Here is a 20,499-nt window from a genome sequence, read left to right on the forward strand (position 1 = left end):
GCATTTCTGTTTTAGGGTCAGCGACAAACAAAGATGCTAAATGTTTGTTGTCATATTGTCTTTGTTATAACTATACAGACTAGTTAATGCATCATAAGAGAAACGCTTTGTGTGGTTACAGTAATTTGGTAGCTTTTCCCTTCATATGATGAAACTTCATTGTGTTTCATAGAAGATATACTATAATTCTTTTTAAAAGGTTTTATAATTAAAATCCATGTCATAAAACCTTTGGATGTTACTGTAACATTAAAAGAGCAATGTTTGAAATTCACAAAATTACAGATTGGAAATCACACAAAAAATTTTTAAATCTTAGATTTTTTTTGATGGCTCATTAAATGACTATAATTCAACTTGTGTGACTTGAGTTTTATCCCCTGAGGCAACTTTAAATTGTCTACTCACATTTCAACCCAACATGGTACAACATGTAAAAATTCAATATTCTTTTTTTTTTTTTTTAATCTATGTTTTTGTGCCCGTTCTGTCCAAAAATGTTTGAGTTTCTGTAAGAGAAAACCCTACAATAAGCAATCCCCAACTACAACAGCAGCATGGAAACAGCAGTGACAGACAATCAGCATCATCATTAAGATGCTATTGAAATCATCCATATGAAGCTGATTCAACAGTAAAATTGCTTCCATTTTAGATAATGCTATTCTGTTTCAGAAAAACACTTTGAATGTATCTTTACTGAAAGAAGCCACTGAACAATGCTTTCCCCCCAAACATCCAAACAGACATGAATTGCAATTGTAATCTGCAGAGGGAAGTGAACTTTAAGATGGTCACTCTGCTTCTATCCTCACTCTCTTTACTCATTTGGAACTGTTGCTTTGGTCCATAAAGATGGAGGCTGAGTATCATAGGGACGTAGCTGTTGTTCCAGCTGACAGGCTGCTGGTATAAAGCGCTGAGGGCTGTGTACTGTACTTACCCCGTTCCACTCCACGCTCATACTCACTTCCTCGCCACCGTCCGGCCCGCTCTCGTACTTCACCGTGTCTGAAGTCAGACTCTCTCGGCTGCGATGCTTGTCGCCGGCCTCTGGTTCACTGAGAACCTCGGCAACGCGTTGCTTGTGCACGTTGTCCAGACCCTGAAACACATCAGCGCTCAGTAGGTTACTTTAAAAATGGAACGGGTTGCAACAACAAGTCAATGTAATTTCACCGCAACTATTTTATAAGCTGCAACAAAGTAATTCAATTAATTACATATATGTACTTTTTAAGATCTAGACAGTAATGTGGCATGTCATTTGCCGATCTGGACTTGAATAAGATATTAGGCACAATTAATTTAGCCTATTTTTATCTTGTATAGCTATATGTTTTTGCCATTCAACTTTTACAGTTTCACTTGGATATTCTTACACATAATTCTTCAGAAAAAGTTCTGCAGTGTGAGCCATCCTGCTCTGTTTCTGACAACTTCTGGCCTAGATTCTATTTAAGTATTCTCAAAGAAGGAACCCTCAATATTTTTAGATTAAATAAAATTAGCATTTTCATAAAGTTTCACTTTTAACCCAACCTCAATATCATACAAAAAAAAAAAAAAGTCATTCTGTTTTTGAAAGTACAAACACTTGTGCTGTTTGACTCACTTCAACCAGCAGAAGTGAAACAGCCCACCTGCTTTCTGGATCGCATGGCTGCCTCCTCCAGAGTCTCAGCTGCCTCAAACTTGCCCTGCCGCCTGTACAGAGCTCCCAGGTTCTTCAGGGTTGTGGTCACCGTGGGGCTGGAATGCGGTGAGAGGATTATAATGTTTGTAAGTCACTTTGCTGATCAGTAAAATAAGAACTGCAATTGTTTGACGATTTACTGCATGTTCACTTTATTATCTCCACAATATAAATTATAAATCTTTCAAAGAAAATGTGTAAATTGGTTCAGGTGTGTCCTGGGCTAATTTGGGAGTGGGAATAACTTTGATTAACGTGGAATATCAAAAACAAGCTTGATAATAAACAATATTTCAGGCCGATGATGTCAGATGTAGGAGAAAAAACTGACCTGTCAACTTTACATGCTTTGTACCAGCCTCCATATTCTCCAAATTGTGAACCATCCTTCAGTTTCCCCTGTGAAATAAGATACAAAGCTATTCTTTAGAAAGAGAAGCCTGAACATACAACATTTATTCTGTGTTCTAGTCCAATAACACAGGCAGGTTAAAGCCTTTGATTTGCAAGAAGGAACCTGAAATTGTTAACTTGTGCACCACTGCCATTAAGGAACATCATAATACCTTAAGATTTAACAAACAAATGATTTTAAACGGACATTTAAGAATCAAACTCGCCTTGCTTTGTTCCTCTCTCTCTTCAGCATGCATCCAGATTGGTTTGTTCTCATCTGAAAGAGAAAAACAAAATCAGCTGTGGCAACTAGAACATGGAAACTAAAAGGCTGTTTTTGTTTATAGGTGTCTTCCTTTTGACAGCAGATGTTGAGGGTTGCTTAAAAAAAAAGTTTCTAATTATTTTTGTCTCTATGACAGCTGTAATTCAGTCAGGACTACAGATGACCTCTGACTGCCCACCACAACTGGTTAATTTTACACTTGACAAGGAATTGTTGAATACTTTTAACTTGTTTGTGATAACTATATATTTCATTAATTAGTTAACAATCTTATATAATCTTACCATCAACAGAGCCAAACTCCCTCTCATGCGCGCGGGTGAGGATTTCTTTGTACAGAGTCTCAGCCTGCTTGAATTTGCCCTGCTTTAGGTAACAGGAAGCCTAAAGAACACAGAAAACTGGCTATTGTGATCAGAATCACAGTGAAAAGAGATCCAACGAGGCCAAAGACACAGCCTTGAGACAGAAGTATTTTCCCCTCCTAAAAGCTTCAATCTTCCTCACCAGGTTGTTCTTGGTTTTGGCCACATTGGGGTCATCTGGTCCCAGTTTGGTCTGGTAGATCTCCAGAGCTCTCATGTAGTAATACTCCACCTCCTCATACTTGCCCTGGTTCTGGCACAGCAGGGCGAGGTTGTTCAGCTGCTTGGCCACATCTGGGTGGTCCTTGCCCAACACCTAAAAAAAACACATTAAGGGTTTCCTTTCTTTAAAAAGATAAAACAATCAAAAATCTTGAGTCATCTACATCTTCAAAGAGTAGTTGAAGGGCAAAAAAAGAAATTGCAAAAGGCTCCAAGATTATCAACAAGATCTTGGTAACACAACAAGAATCCTGGTAACAATTGTTCATACAATTTTTGGAAAATGAAACTTTATACAAGATCTTTCCTCAAACAGGTAGGGATCAGCAAACAATTACACAGGATGATCTTGTTAATGATCTCAGTGTAGCCTGAAACTGGCCACAAGATCCTGATCAGGGTATCTCTGATAGGATCATTCGAGGCAGCTTGACATCATCGCAGAAGGTGTGTTCCGAGTCTGGCTGAGCAGCATAGCTGGCCGGGTCAACAGGGTCACCAAGCAGAGAAATTATGAAGAAAAGAGGAAGGATGTTTGTAAAAGGAAACGGCAATCGTCAGTGTGGCGTCGCTCATAAAAACAGAGACAAGATAGGCAATAAACCCTCACACTAGCAAGTTATTTTTCCACTTTGGTGTTTGCTGTTAGTTTACTGAGCCAGTCTGTGGAAAGCCTTGACCCTGTAGGGTTGCTTTGCAACCCGCTGTGGACACACTTCAGTGTCTGTAACCCACATGGTGGCTCTGTTATATAAAGAAAATTTATACAACAGTCCTGACTGTTAACACTTTCTCCTGTGATACAGGATACCGTATCCTCATGTTATTTATCCCAACCACTAGCACTCTTCTTTCACCACATCCCTTGGCAGTTCATTCAGGAAGAGGCTCAAATGTTCCAATGAAAAATGGGAAATGCTTTCAACAGGCAAGATCAGTTCTCACTTCCATTTACAGATGTGACTTAATAAGTCAGTAGGTGTTATAGAAGCAGTTACCCACTTATGGCTCACATGATTGATATACTTATACAACAAAACTATAAAGATTATGTACTCAACTCCAATCCATTGAGTCAATATAAATCTGGTTGATTTTTTTCTTTGCAGGTATGCTAAAAGAAAATACTACCTAATATATCGATACTTTCTCTAAAATTTTAACAAGTTTACTAATCTTATATATTCTGAGAGAACAGATTACTAATCAGACTGAAAATATAAGAGCAAATAAAACTTGGTGCCTCTAGTAGCATTCAACCGCCTGGAGTTGGAACATTATAAAAGCCGAACCTCTAAGGTGCATTCAGGGACAACGTGTACAGAAGAGCAAAAACTCTTCAATCTCAACTCAAGCTGACTTCTCAGTCTCTCTCTTTTAGTGTTCACAATACCTCACTGCTTTATGGAAGCTCTATCACAAACTGTGTTTTCAAAACAAATGTATGCAAAACTTTTTTGATGTTCTGCTAATGTTGGAAGAAAAAATATTTCACAATTGGTGCGTTTCCATTAAAAAGCGTCCTGTCTATAACTCTTAAACAGGCTGTCAGCTCCCAGAAAGCGAGATGAATTGAGCTTAGTGTCCAGATCAGACATGATACTCAAATAGTTTTTTTTTCAATCTCTGTAGTTATCTCAGCAATGTAAAGTTCAAAATGTCTGCACATGTGCACCAAGTGGTTAGAGGAGTGCATTGCAACCTGCAAAAATGATGGATGACCTTCAGATTTGTCCTTCACTGTCTAAAGCAACCCCGTCAAAGACGGAAAATATTCTGTGAATGCGTTCCATGGTCCAAGGACAAGTCCTTCTTTTCAATTACTTGTGGTTCTTTAGTGCACTAATCCCACTGATAGCGGACGTACCTTTTCTCTGATCTCCAGCGCCCTCTTGCAGAGAGGTTCTGCCTCTTTGTACTTCCCTCTCTTCCCATATAAGACAGCCAGGTTATTGAGGGTAGCTGCCACCTACCAACGACACAAAACATTCATTATCTTACAATGTTTTTAAATGTTTGATCAAATTTCGCCACAAACAACTCAATCAACACCACACTAGTGCAATGCAACCGATTTGACACGAGTATTTGACGAGGGGAAAAGTGAGGTGCCTTATAAATGACAAAATACAATCAGGAAGTGATTGCGGTGACCAGTATTATGATCCAAATCAAGTTGATTGAACCTGCATCCACTCAGAAATAGGGAGGCTGCTGGAAGTGTGTTGTTGCAACTCAATTCAGATTACGTTGTGAGATCCATTAGCCAAAAAGAGGAACGACGTGAGGAAAAGAAAAGATGTGATGTGACTGTAAGGGCTGATACAAAAAGATACAAAGTGCAGAGCAGCAAAGGTGGACAGGAGAAGATCATAGGAAGAGCCAATATGTTAAAGGTCCCTATGACTTAATATAAATTATGTAAGGTGACCTTGAGTGTCAAGAAAGGCACCTACAAATAAAATGTATTATGATTATTAAAACTTCTTTGGTTTATTTAATATAACTTATCTTTAGTAAAGGGTCCTTTATTTTTTGTACAAGTCAGAAAAAAATAAATAAAAACACAATCTAAACTTATCACAGCCAACAAAATGATTTCCAACACAATCATTTAACCATTTCCCAAAAAGTGGTGTGAACCAATGTCATAAATGTCAATGTGCTTAAAACTGGCTTCTCAAAAGAAAAACAATCATTCAGTCTTTATATCTTTATATTTTATGAACCTCAAAAAGAAAATCAAATGAGCTAATCAGCCTTTATTTTGCTTATCCTGTTTCTTTTCACATGCGATGTATTCATGTGTTCTTCTTTCAGTGTTTAGAGAAGCGCTATACAAATAACATTTTTCAATTATTAGAAATTCTAAAAATCAGTACCAGCAGGTCACATTTGATTAAAACTTGTGAATGAAATTGGTTTCTCTGCCTTTAAATATTTTGATACCATCTTACCTCTCAGATTTTTTTCATAAACACTGCCATTTTAGGATTTAAGATGTAAAAACCAAATGCTTTCAAGGACCAAACTGGTGAGTAAAGAAGACCGAGTTCTTTCAGCTAAAGCTATTAAACTGTAGAACAGTCTCCCATTACCAAAGATCTGCCAGGAGCTTGGCTGATTTTAAATCTCTTCTAAGAACTAAATTGTTTTTCTCAGCTTTTAATTCTGGTGAGCTGGATAATTAACCTGACTGGTTTAATGTGAGGCCGTCTAATTAAGTCTACATGTATAAGCGTTAAAATCTTAGCAAACAGAAAGGTATGGTTCTAAAAATAAATAAATAAATAAAATGTGATAACAGATGAGTCACATTTGGCTTGTTCAAGATGTAAAAGGAAAACTATAAATTATAGAAAAACATTAAGAATGAGGAAACAAATAATCAGAGCCCAGTGGTAGATTGGAGGAGAGGAGAGGAGGGCTTACTCAGTTTGATAAACTGAAGAGTGATGAGGCTCCAAACAGGAAATACATTGTCCTGCTGGGGTTAACATAGTTAGTCCACCTGCTAATGCTCACTTCGAAATGTACAAACAGAAGGAAATTGATGCGTAAATCACTTGTTTGAACTACCAACTTAATGAGTTATAACCAGAAAGATATACATTTTATATGGGTTAAGGCGTTTCAATGCCATCCAGTTACATCTACTGTGAAAAGTGAGGGGAATGGCAGCGTTGTTTATCTGTTAGTGGTTTCTGTGTTTATCCATTGGGAGCAGGTCAACAATACATAGTGCAGGCAAACGGTGTGACAACAAACGTAATGTGTTTTGTGTGACAACATAAAATGCATCGATGTTTCTGACTAAATAAATTTCTAACTTTTACATTTATGTATTCAGTAAAAACAGACACCCAAATCTTTGTGTCTTTTATGTAATAAGAAGATGAAATCACATTAGGAAAACAAAAAGTGATGTCATTTTGTGTTAGAGGAACACAAAATTCGATAGTGTGGCATATTAACAATTCAAGGCAACTTTTACTTCAAATTAACCATCGACAGTCACTGGCTCTGTAGAGCATTTGTTTTGTTTTGTTTTTTTTCTTTTGGAACAGTTTATAAATGCAGCATTTCATTACAAATATATTTCACTGTCGTCCCGACTATAACAAGCCAAAAAAAAAAAACAAAGTAATGAGCTCTCTAAATGCAGGACAGCTTTATTTTGACATTCTTGGTCTTTACGCTCAGTTGAGCAACTGTTTGCCACAACATAAATCGGGTATCTTTTTCATCTGCCATTAGTCATTTTACTTCTAAAAGGGTCTACTTGGGGGTCAGCTTTGCTCACAAATATTTCAAACCAAATGACAGTATGAGTATTACCTAGTACTCTATGCAGGCAGATGTACTTACAGCTGGATGGTCTCTGCCAAGAGTTTTCTCTCTGATGGCCAGAGCATCGTTTAGCAGGTTGGCTGCTTCCTTGTATTTGTTCTGATCCCTTAAAGACAGGATTAAAGAGTGGGACATAAATACACAAAGCAAGGTAATACTTTGTTTTCTGCAGTGATGTATAAGTGAGCTGACAAGTTGAGTTTCAAGCAAGAAAACATCCAACAACAGTCTAGGAAAAATGGCTGTGCAATTCCTCTGCGTCATTCTTGTTCTTGGTATCTTGGGAATGTAGTTTGTATCTGAGTACTTAGAGAGGTACTCAAGTACTCAGAGAAGTGTGAAAAATAAAATGGATTATTAGTATTCATTTCCACCCATCTGGTGGAAGAGCTGGACACTTCCATTTTTGCTGGTGTAAATCTATCTTTGGTTTCATCTGAACGCAAAGCAACGAGAATCTGAGAATCCAAGCTAAACATTTCAAAGTATAGTCATGTTACAAGTAAGTGTGTCCCAGTCCGATAATAATATTGGAAATCAGTATAATATCAGGGAAAAAACAGATTATATTGGACATCATCTAAAATCTCTGATGGAAGAACAGAAGCACTCCGCTCCAGCATTTAGTCCGTCCCAGATTTTTTATCCAGCAGTGATAAAAAGCAGCTCATACACAGGCCAATTGGTCAGCCTGTCACAATAACTCATTTTTCTGGATGAAAAATTGTCCCAGAAGTTATTGCAATAAACAATGTTATTGTTGTTCTGAGACCATTTTTAAGTCATATAATGCAAAAACACACTAAGTTCTAATGAACATTTAACACTGGAACTGGAAGACATTTTAAATATCAAAAATAAAAAAGCAAAACAGAAACAACAAATAAAACTCAATTATGAAATCTCTAACAAAACCATCATTCTGTGCTGTTCCCTTTAGGGAACAGCACAGAAGACTTTTATCATCTGGTTTTTGCTAGAAAGAGAGAAAAGAGAAAACAATAAATTATGTAAATGTAAATTATTGAGCTTGTTTTAATTAAATGGTTATTATTTCATGCGTATGTGGCCATTTTTTCTCTCATAAAAGGAGAAAAGGATTTGTTAGTTAGGCCTTTTTCAATGACTTGTGGTCTGTGAACCTCTGCAGTCTTCAGAAAAAAAATATTTTAACACATATTTTAAGATAAAATGTCCAACTCTGCTACTTATCGAAAACATGTTAAGGCAACAGAAAATGAATGAGTACTCCAAACATGTAGTGAAAGCTGAAATACTATACCTATATACAAGTGCCAGGATGTTAAGCATGGTGGCTACGTCTGGGTGATCGTGTCCAGAGGTTTTCTCCAGGTCTTCCAGTGCCTGCTTGCAGAGCGGCACGGCCACCTCGTACCTGCCCTGGGACGCGTACTGGATCACCAGGTTGTGGAGGGTCCTGAGGCGGGCTGGGATCTCATAGCCACCCTGCTGGGCAGCTGCAGCCGCTGCGCTCCCATGAGCTGGCTGCACTGCACGCACAAACACAAACACATCACTGAAATACAAGACAACAAAACACCTCTAGAATGTTTTCACTGGTATTGTTACAGATCAGTTTAACTGCTAGACCCCGTTAATAAACTCAGGAGAAAAAAATCTCGTTACAACGAGAGTGTTTCTTGTTAAAATGAGGAAACTTTCTTGTTATAACGATGCAAAACATATTAAAACAGGAAACTTTTCAGATTTAATCAGAAACTCCAGTTTTAGTAAGATGTAAAACTCATCACGTTAAAATCAAATATAAAACTCATCATTTTGTTAAAACTAGTTTTTTCTTGTTAAAAGAAGATATAACTCACCTCACCAAGGTTAGTTTCTTCTTAAAACAAAACAGTTTCTCATTAAAACGAGACATAAAACTCATCTCTCTATAACGAAATACAAAATTCATCTTCTGGAACTGGTTCAGGGGTCTTTCTGTATGTTCTCCCTGTGGAAGGGAGGGTTCTCTCCGGGTACTCTGGCTTCCTCCCAAAAGCCAAGTTCAAAAACAAGTGTGTGTGTGTGTGTGTGTGTGTGTGTGTGTGTGTGTGTGTGTGTGTGTGTGCGTGCGTGCGTGATTGTTTTTTCCATCTTTCTCGGTGTTGCCCTATAATGGACTGGTGGCCCATTTGACCACTGGAATAGCCAGCAGAACCCCTCCTGACCCCTCTAGGGACAGGCATGTAAAGACAATGGATGGACCTCCTTAAACAAGAAAGCTTCTAATTTTAACGAGATGAGTTTTATATAGAAGATGCGCAGCTCTGACAGATTACGACTTGTTAAAAAGGCATAGAGCGGCTCGATATTTCTCTCCTCCTCCTCACCCAGTGTTCTCTACTTCTAAATATCCCAGGAGATGTTCCTGTTTTACTGTTACCATCTTTCTTGTTCAAAAGAGAATATATTTTGGTTTTAATGAGATATAAATCTGGTTGTAGCTAGTTTTTTAAATCTTGTTTTATATGAGAACATTTTCAATTAAATCAGAAACTGCTCTTTGGTTTATTTCCAAGCTCTTGCAGTCAGATGCGTCAGTATATTGTTATTGTCACTCTTGCATCTTTAATAAAATCAAAGCTGGAACTTGAAATGTCCCTCTTAAAGGTGAATAAGAAAATCATCAGTTACATTACTTACAGTTGCATTGCACTGCTTTAAATACCTCTCTATTTTTTTATTCAAGTTACAACAGAAAGCTGTGGTGTATTTCATTTTAATTGCAGGCAAAAATGGGCCTTTAAGCTGCGAGCTGATTTCAGTGAATGCAGGGCTGTCATGCCCATTGTTCCTGTCCTGTTGACTGCAGTTTTATAAAAACCCCTAATGGCAAGTCAGGCTGCCTAAACAAGCTCAGAGCTCAGCTAAATCTTCTCCACAACTCGCCCCGCATCAACCGCGTACCGACACTGAGAGCCTCGGGCACTTCAGTTACTGAAAGAATAATAATAATGAGGCCCAAGAATAACGAGGCCCATTTTCTTCACATACCACCATCCTGTCTCTTCGTGCATTTTACATATTTTATTTCAAATTCATGATACCAATTTATTTTTCTAGATTTTTTCTCCACTATTAGAACGCAGTGAAGTGAACAGACAACTTAATGTTCAGAAAAGCAATATAAATAACCAGGTGCCTCTGCAGGTGGTGTTTGAATCCAAAGTCTGTTTATACCAGACACAAAAAGTAGCATTTCAACTGATATTATGGGAGCAGTGGATGTCGGAAAAAGCATGTGTTGCATGTTTTTGCATCAACAGGCTTATGTAATGGCTCCACACGCATCTCTGTCTTATTTATCTTGATTTATTTTTCTTTCACTGTGTGATTCTCCCCACCTGCTCCACATCACCACTACCGCATGTCTAGGTTTCCGTCCTTTCTAAGTGTAAAATTAATGTGTTTTAACTGCCTAAAACCACTTTCAACCAAATAAATATGCATAAAATAGGACTTTAGTTTTGATTAATCAATCAAAACTGACACATTAGATATTGAAGCATTAATAACAAGAGAAAAAAAAATCACCTTTTTGCATAAAAAGTTAATACGACATTAAAAACAATAAATATATTTGTTGTTGAGCTCAATCATTTTATGTTTATGTGTGTATATTATTCAAAAATTGCTCTGAATGTCATTAAAAGTTATCAAAGATTTTCAGATTTTAACTTGTCAAAAAAAATAAATAATAAACCAGGAATCATACTATACTTTTACACAGTATTATGTTAATATATAGAGAGCAGATGAAAGCACTTACTGCCTGGAGCCTGGTCATCCTGGTCATCTGGGAAGAGGTCATCCAAAGTCTCTTTACTGGAGTCACACTCCTTCTCTTCCTGATGGTTAAAAGAAGGTAGAAAACAGACAGATTTTCTTTCTTAAAAAAGGAGAAGAGAATATCAAGTTTTTGGGTAAAAACAGGAACAAGTTAAGTTACAAAGCAGCCATTCTGCTCTCGGGATTTGTACACACAACACAATTCATTAGGAAACCAAAACAGTCTTAAAAAAAGTTAATCTCAAACTGATAATTGGAGCACCAACATTTGAAAATCTTGTCTTATTCAAGAAGAGAGGATTTATGCAGTTTCATGTAATTTCCACATATCAGCATTTTATAGCACAATCAACTAGTATGTCACCTTCAGTTGTTAAAGAAAATGCTATATGTATCACTCAAAACAATTTGTACTTTGCAATTTAATGGCTTGAATTTGAAGTTCCACCAGGTGTTTGAGAACTGCTGCTGGCTGCTCTGAGGAGGAAGCCCTGAAGTCCAGAAACTGCAGCTCTGAGGACGAGCTTCACCTCAATGGTGGAGCTAGGTCCACCCAGGTTTTTTGGACAATTGAATGGTTGCCATGGTGACTAAAGGACTTCTCAAATATCCATGAAAGAATCAAAGTAACATTTTAATTCCAGGTTTGTTTTTGATGAGGCAGCAACATTGTAACATGATATAAAGCTCATAAAGTCCATTTTCCATAATGATGCCCCTTTAAACAAAACCAACTTAACATGATTTACGTTTTAGGTGAAATTATTTGTAATTAAGGTTTCCATACAGTCAGACTCAATATGACAAGTCGCACACTGATCCATTAAATGTGGCTTGATTGACGTTTTCTAACTCAAAAAAAGGATCTATTTCTTTGCAGATGATGCTCTGAACTCTCGTACAGGAGGAGCTGAGGACTCACCGAGGGGGACAGGTCCTCGTCATACTTTTTCAGCTGGTTCATGAACTCTAAGTGCTTCTTCTCCTCCTCCAGCTGCGCTACGCTCTGCTCGCTCTTCTGCAGTTTCTGCTGCGTTCCCGCCAGCTCGTCCCTCAGCCACTGGTTCTCCTGGCACAGCCTGCGTACCTGCGCCCGCAGTTTTTGCTTCTCTGACTCAACGGAGCTTAGGTGGCTGGACAGCGCCATCATCACCTGAGCAGAGACACATTCCAGCACAGATCAGGTAACTCGAGTCAACGTGGTGCGTGATGTGTGGAAGAAGCAACATATTTTGTGTCAGGGATCTGGACTTAATGTTTTACCAAGATATTTTGTGGTACCACTGTGATAACGATAGAAGTGACGATAGGAAGGATTTATTAGTTCTTTTTTAGGCAACTGTTCTGTAGCCGCAGAAACACTGCTCTTGAAAAACATTCCCATTTTTAATATTCTTCTTTGGGGCAGCAGCCATATAAAAAAAGTGTGATTTACATGAAACTCCAAATCATAATTGCGTTTAAACAATGTTCACATTAACTGATGTTTTCATTGATCAAACATTGTGTTTTTATTATGAAAAGCACTTTGAGCTGCCTTGTTGTTGAAATGTGTTATACAAATAAACTTGATTAAGAAAATATTAAATCTAACAATCCTGTTAACACAGACAGTTTTAGAGTATCGTAAACATCACTATATGGAGTTTAACATGACAACAATAAATTAAAGAAGAAATTTATCATAAAAAGTGATAAATGATGCAAAAATGCTGGAAATTTTCTCATCTTATCTGCACTAGTTTTCAGTCCAGCCTTTGCAAAATATTTTCAGATCCGAATATCAGGAATATCTGAAGAATCTCATTATTTCTTGCACAGTCTGTAAGAAAGGGAACTAACATAATGGATTTTGAACTTTGAATAGAAACCGAACATGTATACTCTCTTGGTTTGCAACCATTGCAGTTTTTTGACCAATCACTGATCTGTTATAAAAAGCTAAAACATTTTTTTTGCCTGAAAACTCACTCTCTTCTGGCTTTCAGAACTTTACTTTCATGTTGTAGTTAAAGTACAAATTTAATGAGGTTTTTTGTGTGCAGATGATGAGTTTGCTGCACAGAGACATTAGTTATACCAAGTCCCAAAACTAAAGAAAACCTACAAGATGTAAATTAGTCTGCAGAGTGTTCATGCTGTGCAGTTTCATTTGATGGCTTAAGGAGAGGCAGCAACATGAACAACTCATTTATGACTCACATTGGCACAGGAAATTGCGATTTAAAAGAAAATCAAAAGCACTTCTGTTTTTGTTCTTCACTTCTCATTTTCATTCAGTTGTGTCTAAGAATGTCTCTGTTTAACCTGCAACACATTAACAGTTTGCTGCAGTCGGCCAGGTCCAAACACAAAACTCCCATGTCATTGCCACATGTCCAGTGTCTAATATTCATACCTATAAACATCTCCAAATTTAAACATATTACAACAATCTGTGCAGAAGAATAGTGTAAGAAGGCCTATAACATCCAGAAAAAGCGACATTTTATTAGAAACAAAAAGCTTTTTTACAAAAAAGTTCTGTTTTACATTGTTTGAAATTAAATTGAGTAAATAAAATTAAAAATGTAATTAAGACAAAAATAGCTACTTTTCTAGTAGTGTTTAATGTTTTTGGAGTGCTAATAAAAAAAACAATAAGAATCACAACAAAATGATTTTGTACTTTAAGTTGGAGAAGACCCTCAATGCTTTCAACTCTGGGTTTCTTGCTCATGTTGCAAAATGTTTGGACACCACTAATCTGAACTAATTATTATCCAAAAAATTACAAACAATATAATAAACACCCAAAATGAATCAGTCATTTTGAATGTAGGGATCAGTAGGGATTTACTTGTGTCATTTATTCCAGTGTTGGTTCCATGAGAACATCAGTATATAATGTTGGCAATTTTACCCACCCAAGCTGTAATATTTTCACCAGTCCTGAAAACAATCAAATCCTCCTGATCTCTACAGGTTCCTCGTTCGTCAGCGGCCAAAGCGCCGACTGTGCCTACCTGAGCTTCACTGAGACCGAGCTCCAGCATCTCCAGGGACTTCCGGATCATGTGCGACTTCTCCTCCACCAGGACTCCCTCTTCGTCCTGCTTCAGGCAGCGCAGCGTGCCCAGCAGGCCCTCCAGGATGGAATGGTGCTCCTGCTTCAGGGCTTCCAGGCCCTGCATCACCTGCTTGGTCCGGGAGATGATCTCATCCTGAGACAGTTTCTCCCCCGGGTCCTCCTCCTCTTTCACGCACACCATGGTGGACATGTCCTCACGCATCCTGCACATTTCAGAGACAACAAAAGAAACGAAAAAGAAAAAAGAAGTGGTTACTGACTTGCACAACTGCATCATTCCAACAGAAAAACAGCAATTTAGTGCAAAAACATTGTATTATAATAATAACAGTGTGTAATACATCTCTTACTAAAGAACCAGGTGTGGTCAAGATTAACAGAAATGCACTTAAAATTTGTGTGAGTTCCACTACAGTCTTCAGTGGAGAAGTTGTTTAAGAGAAAAGTCACTTTTCTGTAGCGATGCACAATATTACAGCGTTGTATCAGTATCAACTGGACAATAAATCAATAACAATATATGTGGCGGTAGACACATGATCAGTATTAATAGATAAAACATTTGATAGCCACTGCACTCCGGTCCAGAACCGCACTCCTTTCTGGGAGATGTAGGAAGAGTCAAGACTTTATCTGCTCAATCTCTCAAGGCTCGATTCAAAAAGTGGGTGGCATCAACTCCATCAGTAAGTACTTGGTTGCCTAGCAATGACCTGTTGAGTAACCTGTGCAGCAGCAGATTCAGGTTTCACCATCTGGAATGAAAACTCTGGATAAAACAGGAAACGTCACACCACCAGTTTGGCAGTGTTTCAGATATTTACAATAAAAAAAAAAAGCAACTGATCAATAATTATCAATATTGCCCGATATGAAACACTTCCAAGAATCACCAATGTTACACATTGGTATTTCAGGATTGGTCCTGCAAGTAAAATTGGACCGATATTCAATAATCAATATTTATTTCCATCTGTCCAACAGACAGAAGTCAGACTTTAACAAGAAAAAAAGAAAAAGGGAAAAAAAGTGAGGCAAAACTTTGAAATAGTTCATGAACACTCCAATTTTCTCTATCTGGCTAAGCCTGAGTAATGTTACAAACATTCAGTCTCTACCGGTTGAGTTACTGCAGCTGTGATTTCAACAAACAGTTTCTCTGCAAGGTATTGACTGATGAGAATCACACAATTTTCAGATTATACGATAATATGAAAGTCATGTATCCTTCTCTGTACGTTTCACATACTCTATGCCTGTGAAACATTATCCAATTAAACGCGATGAACAGCGCTCCGTTTGAGAGCAGCAGCATCCTGGTGTCTCTGGTGCCGATGGAGGACACGGTTCAAACCAGACGGCTGTCTGCTGACGGTTCTGAGGGCTGTGATCCGAGTTTGATTTACAGATAAGTGATACAAAGGACGGACTGTTGCACATAAAAACCTCTAAACATCTGACACAAATAATGAGGCAAATGGGCCGCCTCCTTAAACATTTCCTGGAATAAACAACGCCTCTTAATGACATGATAAAATTCTACAGCAATCAGTTCATATATGTTCTTAACATGCAGATTTAATTAGTGACAGCTTTCAATAACCTCTCCTCACATACTTTAGACTTCTCCACACACACACACATACGCGCACACACACCGCATAAGAGGATTATAGTGGAGTGCTTTGTAGAACTTATAGCGAGCTACTAAATACACCTCTTAAAGCACAGCAGACAAACTCCACTGATTTCAGCTGAATGATTACAAAAGCATCATGTGGTTAAATACAGAAATGAAACTCCTGCGTGTCTCATTGTTCGTTTCCCTAATAGCGTAGCAAAGCAGTCACCCCACCTTTGTGTAAACGCTTCTATAGGTCCAGGTGGAGACGTCGAGTTCTGCCTGAACCGCCACACACATTTCAGATGTCAGCGAACGCACCAGAGAGAAGACGGCGAGCTGCAAACCAAAGCAGGCGGACGCAGCAAGGAAAGCCTGCAGCTCCGATCGCTCCATGTGACACGGCAACCGGGCCGCAGCCTATCAGATCCACAGGAAGTTGGAAGCTGACACTGCATGCGTACTGTTGTTACGGGAACGGATGGGCGCAGAAGCAGCCAGTGACAAACAGGGTTTGTGAAGCGAGGAGAAACTAACTAGAGTCCCCAAAATATTTCAATTAAGCTGATATATATATATTTTTTTTTAGAACCTCAAGGGTTTCGGAAAGGGTTAAATGAAAAAAAAGCAACTTCGAAGTACTCTTAATCTTCTACTTAATTAGAAAGTTGTTCATCAGCTCAGAAGACGTGCTTTTGCATATTACAAATCACAGCAGGGCTATTATCTGATGAAAACACCAAGTTTGACTTTATTGAATAAGTATAATTAAACAAAATGTAAAATACATAGTAGTGAATTATGTTTACACAACCAAAGGGGTTGGTAGAAGTATAAACTTATCATTTCACCCACCCCTCTCCCATCTACATCACCCAATAAATTACTATTCATGTTAACTGTGTTAACAGTCTCTTAGTCAGGATTTTCTATATCCATATCTATAACTGATAGAACACATTCATTCACTATTTTAATGCCATTTTGAGCAAGCAGCGATCATTTTTAACATGTTACTCTTTCAAGATCAACAGTAATAACTGATCATTTAAATAGTAAAAGCATTAATAATAGAATTACATTAACTATTTCTCATATGAACATGCAGCGATGACCATCTTTTTAAATGACATTTTAAACAGTTTTTTTAAAACCAAAACTTTGAAAATAGAAACAAGTTCAGACCTGACTCAGCATGAGTCCAAGGCTATAAAAACTGAACCTCAAATAGTTTTTAGACTTGCTGTTGTCCTGCATTGCACTGCTAGCAAGCTGTGCAGCTCCAATTTATGCAGATACTTTTTTATGCAGATACTTTTTGCGTACGTTCTGCAAAACTTTATTTATAACACGCCCATATAAACTACATTAATGTAAAATATTTATGGTTTTTCTGTATTTCACCTTTTCACATTGATCTCACTGAGTTGTGGTTTCCTCAGTCATGTGACCTGACCTGCCCTGTGCTTGCATAAGTACATCAACATCTCTGCTGTCTATAGAACTGCTCACAGCACAAATTAAACACCGGTATTCAAATATGATGAAGTACTAGGACATTCTGCAAACACCCACAGTGTTCTACCATCACTAAGCCTGCGAATTAATTAATTTGCATAATAATTTAAAATAAGCACCATAATCTCCATTCAGGTGATTAATATTTTTTAAAGGGCAATTATGTTTACACAGATTTCCATTAGTTTCTTAATGGTTTTGATTGTGTGGGGTTCTTAATTTTATTTGTATTTATTGACTCTTCTGGTTCTTAAGAAAATTTAAGTTTATTGGTCCTTAAGAAGGCAAACATGCATTATTCTCTTATAGTCAATATATTATTTGAAAATGATCTCTGAACGATGCTGTTATAGTTTGCCATAATAAATTTTGGGTCAATTTAATGTTCAGCAAAATTTGTAAAACATTTGCAAGTCAAAACTCCCTTTATTTCCCCTCTAGCATTAATGAAGTAACAGATCATTTTAATCAGAGTTGTTGTCGATGCTGATGGCTGAAGATCTAAAGCGGTCTGTGTTACAGTGGTTCTGAAAAAGTCTCTGACTGAAGACACCAGCTTCGCGCTGCAGTTATATGAAGATGATTGTTTGTAATTTTCTTGCATCAAATCATTTACACATCAGCTGGAGCTCCAGCTCATCGACTCTGGAAGAAATCAACTCGGTGATCAAACTCATTCCTCCACCACTTACCTGTTACCATGGAAAATAATGTCTCAAACTCATCAATCAGAGTGGTTTAAGAAATTTGAACTAGTAACTGTACATCAGTTCAGACGGGTCTTCAGTTTTTTGCTGTTTTGTGTGATCCTGTTTTTTTTTTTTTAGCTGGTGAGTTGATGGGAAGTTAGACTTTGATCCACCACAGACATGAACTGTTGACTTTTATGAAGGTACATAAAGGCTGTGTTTCAGAAAAACTATGGTGAAACACGACCATGATCAGTGTTCTCTGGCTTCCTGGGGAAGCAGTGTCCCTCCCCCATCTGTTGCTGTGCACTGCTGGTCAGCAGCCAAAAAGGTTTTTATAGTTTCCTTTTTTTTATTTCTACAAGAAAAAAAGATTCTGAAGTTTAAAGATATCTCTGGTCATGAAAAACATTCAGAGTTTGGCAACTAAAGCAGTGTCCTCTCTCATATTAAGGTCATTTTAAATCTTGGTTCATGTCTATAACATGGCTAACTCCAGGCCACCTCCAATCTAATTAACCTGCTAAAAATCATCACTTTTTAAAAAACATCTTTAACTGCTAAACAGGCATCATATCTTGCAATCGGAAAAAGTTGTGGGTTCAATTCCTACCCTCAAGTTGCCTGCCAAGGTGTTGGGTCAATAGACATGTCCCTGCTTATGGGTAACTGTGGCTCTAGTGTGAAAGTGTTTTGAATGACTACTCCAGTCCAGCAACCATAACTGTTCTAGTCAATGTAACGTTATTCCAGCATTAAATTTGAACAGCTTTTTACTGATTAATACATTTACATTTAAGCCATGTTATACAACTTTTGGGTCAATACGAGAACCTTATAGCAGCCCATGTCTTATTTACAGAAGTTCTCTGAACATTTGCATGAAAATAAACTACTAACAAGAACATAAAAATATGACTTTGGCAATTATGCTCCTCCACTCACAAAATGACTCTTAATTACTGCATTGAAACTGCAGTACATCCTGAGCGCAACCATTCCTCTGTTAGTCAAAGGACGTTGACTCAGACGGTATAATTGCCCAGGTGTGGCAGTGGACCTGTGGGAGTGGGAGTGGACCTGTGAGAACAATTGAACTTCCCTGTGGATCCGCACGAGCCCTGAAATGTGAAACGTCCACAGCAGACACCTTCAGGTCTCCCAGCTGTGAGCTGCACACTGAGATCCACTGTGTCTCAGAAAAGGGACTGTCCGACACTTCTCAATCTCTTCTGAATATCAATGAGATGCAAAAGACGAGACTTTTTTTTTTCCCTCAGGCGTTTTCAGAAGCTGACAGGCATACTTCTGTCTGTCTGGCTCGTGCTCTTATTTGTTCGCTTCCAAGTGGATTAACCAGAAGAACTAGTTAGCCAGAACTTTCCCGTCGAACCACAGAGCAAACTCCGAGCTAGCATTCATTGACAGTTGCTTGTGGCGTCTAATTCCTGGCATCAGCGTGAACACTGAACAGCCGGCGTATTCCCTGAACCACCGCTGTTCAGTTTATTTACACGCTTCAATTTCAAGTACGTGCTCGCTGAGAAAATAGTTTAAAAATCACATTCTGAACGTTGTATGTCAGTGAGATGCATTAATTAGCCGATGAGTGCCGCCCAATAAATACTCGGAGCCATTCTTACCGTTCTGTGGGACATTCGTTGCCAGTGGAGCTCCACTGAATCGTTCCAATTTGCCCTTCTCGTTTCCCCCGAGCTGTCCCCCCTTTTCCGTCACCAACAACTTACGGTTGTGAAAAATATTAAGAAGGAAGAAGCAGAAATTCCAACCAGTGCCTCGTCCAGGGGTTGGGTGTTTTTGGTTAGCTGGACCCTACTGCATCAAATGCTACAGTCCGGTTAGCTACATGCTAGCACCTAGCAGCCCTACGTCAAAACATTGAGTCCAACCGGAGCCGCTCAGGTGAATATCCTGTCCTGTTCCATACCAACAGCAGCTCCGCGTCACTGCCCAGACCGAGGCGTCACGTGACAGACTTGCACAAATGAATCGGTGCTGCAGATGACAGCCCCGCGAGACGATGAGTGACCGCTCGGAGCGTGAAAATGGCGTTAACCGGCGCCCCCTCCTCAGCCCTCCCCCGATAACACTGATGTCATCTTGACGGGATTAAAGAGGAAGTTGCGGTGACAGTAATGAGCCAGATTTGTGATACAATCTGCAGCGTTGAAAAAAATCTCAATGTATGCTTCAGAGTATATTATTTTATGGGAATGAAAAATATCTTAGCGATCGACCCGAGTTATATTAAAAAAACAAAACAGTTCAGTTCACGAAGACTGTGGCGCCATCAAGGGGGAGCATGGGAGGCCATGGTCACATCCTTTCCAGATCGTCTTAAATGCATAATATTTCTTGCAAATTTAATTCACGAGGGAAGTTTTAATAAATTTAAGACATACATTTTTGTCCTCTACAGCCTGCTAATTTTGAGTAACACTCATTCTCATTT

The 20,499-nt window shown here is 38.3% G+C and overlaps 1 protein-coding gene across 7 annotated transcripts in view; it reads right to left on the reverse strand.

Annotated features, from left to right (window-relative positions):
- klc1a (kinesin light chain 1a) overlaps nt 1–20,109 on the reverse strand; it is a 33,672-nt gene extending 13,563 nt beyond the window's left edge. For 4 of the 7 annotated variants that reach the window (XM_055057063.1, XM_055057060.1, XM_055057064.1 and 1 more), the window contains exons 1-13: nt 19,670–20,109; nt 14,134–14,401; nt 12,051–12,281; nt 11,109–11,187; nt 8,598–8,826; nt 7,334–7,421; nt 4,833–4,934; nt 2,886–3,059; nt 2,663–2,762; nt 2,317–2,369; nt 2,028–2,095; nt 1,644–1,752; nt 944–1,105 (exon numbers count right to left, since the gene is read on the reverse strand). In XM_055057063.1, coding sequence (XP_054913038.1) covers nt 944–1,105; nt 1,644–1,752; nt 2,028–2,095; nt 2,317–2,369; nt 2,663–2,762; nt 2,886–3,059; nt 4,833–4,934; nt 7,334–7,421; nt 8,598–8,826; nt 11,109–11,187; nt 12,051–12,281; nt 14,134–14,400 — 1,662 coding nt within the window. In that variant the 5' untranslated portion in view covers nt 14,401; nt 19,670–20,109. Of the gene's footprint in view, nt 1–943; nt 1,106–1,643; nt 1,753–2,027; nt 2,096–2,316; nt 2,370–2,662; nt 2,763–2,885; nt 3,060–4,832; nt 4,935–7,333; nt 7,422–8,597; nt 8,827–11,108; nt 11,188–12,050; nt 12,282–14,133; nt 14,402–16,053; nt 16,202–19,669 lie in introns of those variants that run through there. The other 3 variants (XM_055057062.1, XM_055057066.1, XM_055057061.1) reach the window with 2 other exon arrangements.
- Nucleotides 20,110–20,499: the final 390 nt, after the last annotated feature.

This window comes from Poeciliopsis prolifica, unplaced genomic scaffold (assembly GCF_027474105.1).
Source record: "Poeciliopsis prolifica strain line A6 unplaced genomic scaffold, Auburn_PproV2 SCAFFOLD047, whole genome shotgun sequence".
NCBI classification, from domain to species: Eukaryota; Metazoa; Chordata; class Actinopteri; order Cyprinodontiformes; family Poeciliidae; genus Poeciliopsis; species Poeciliopsis prolifica.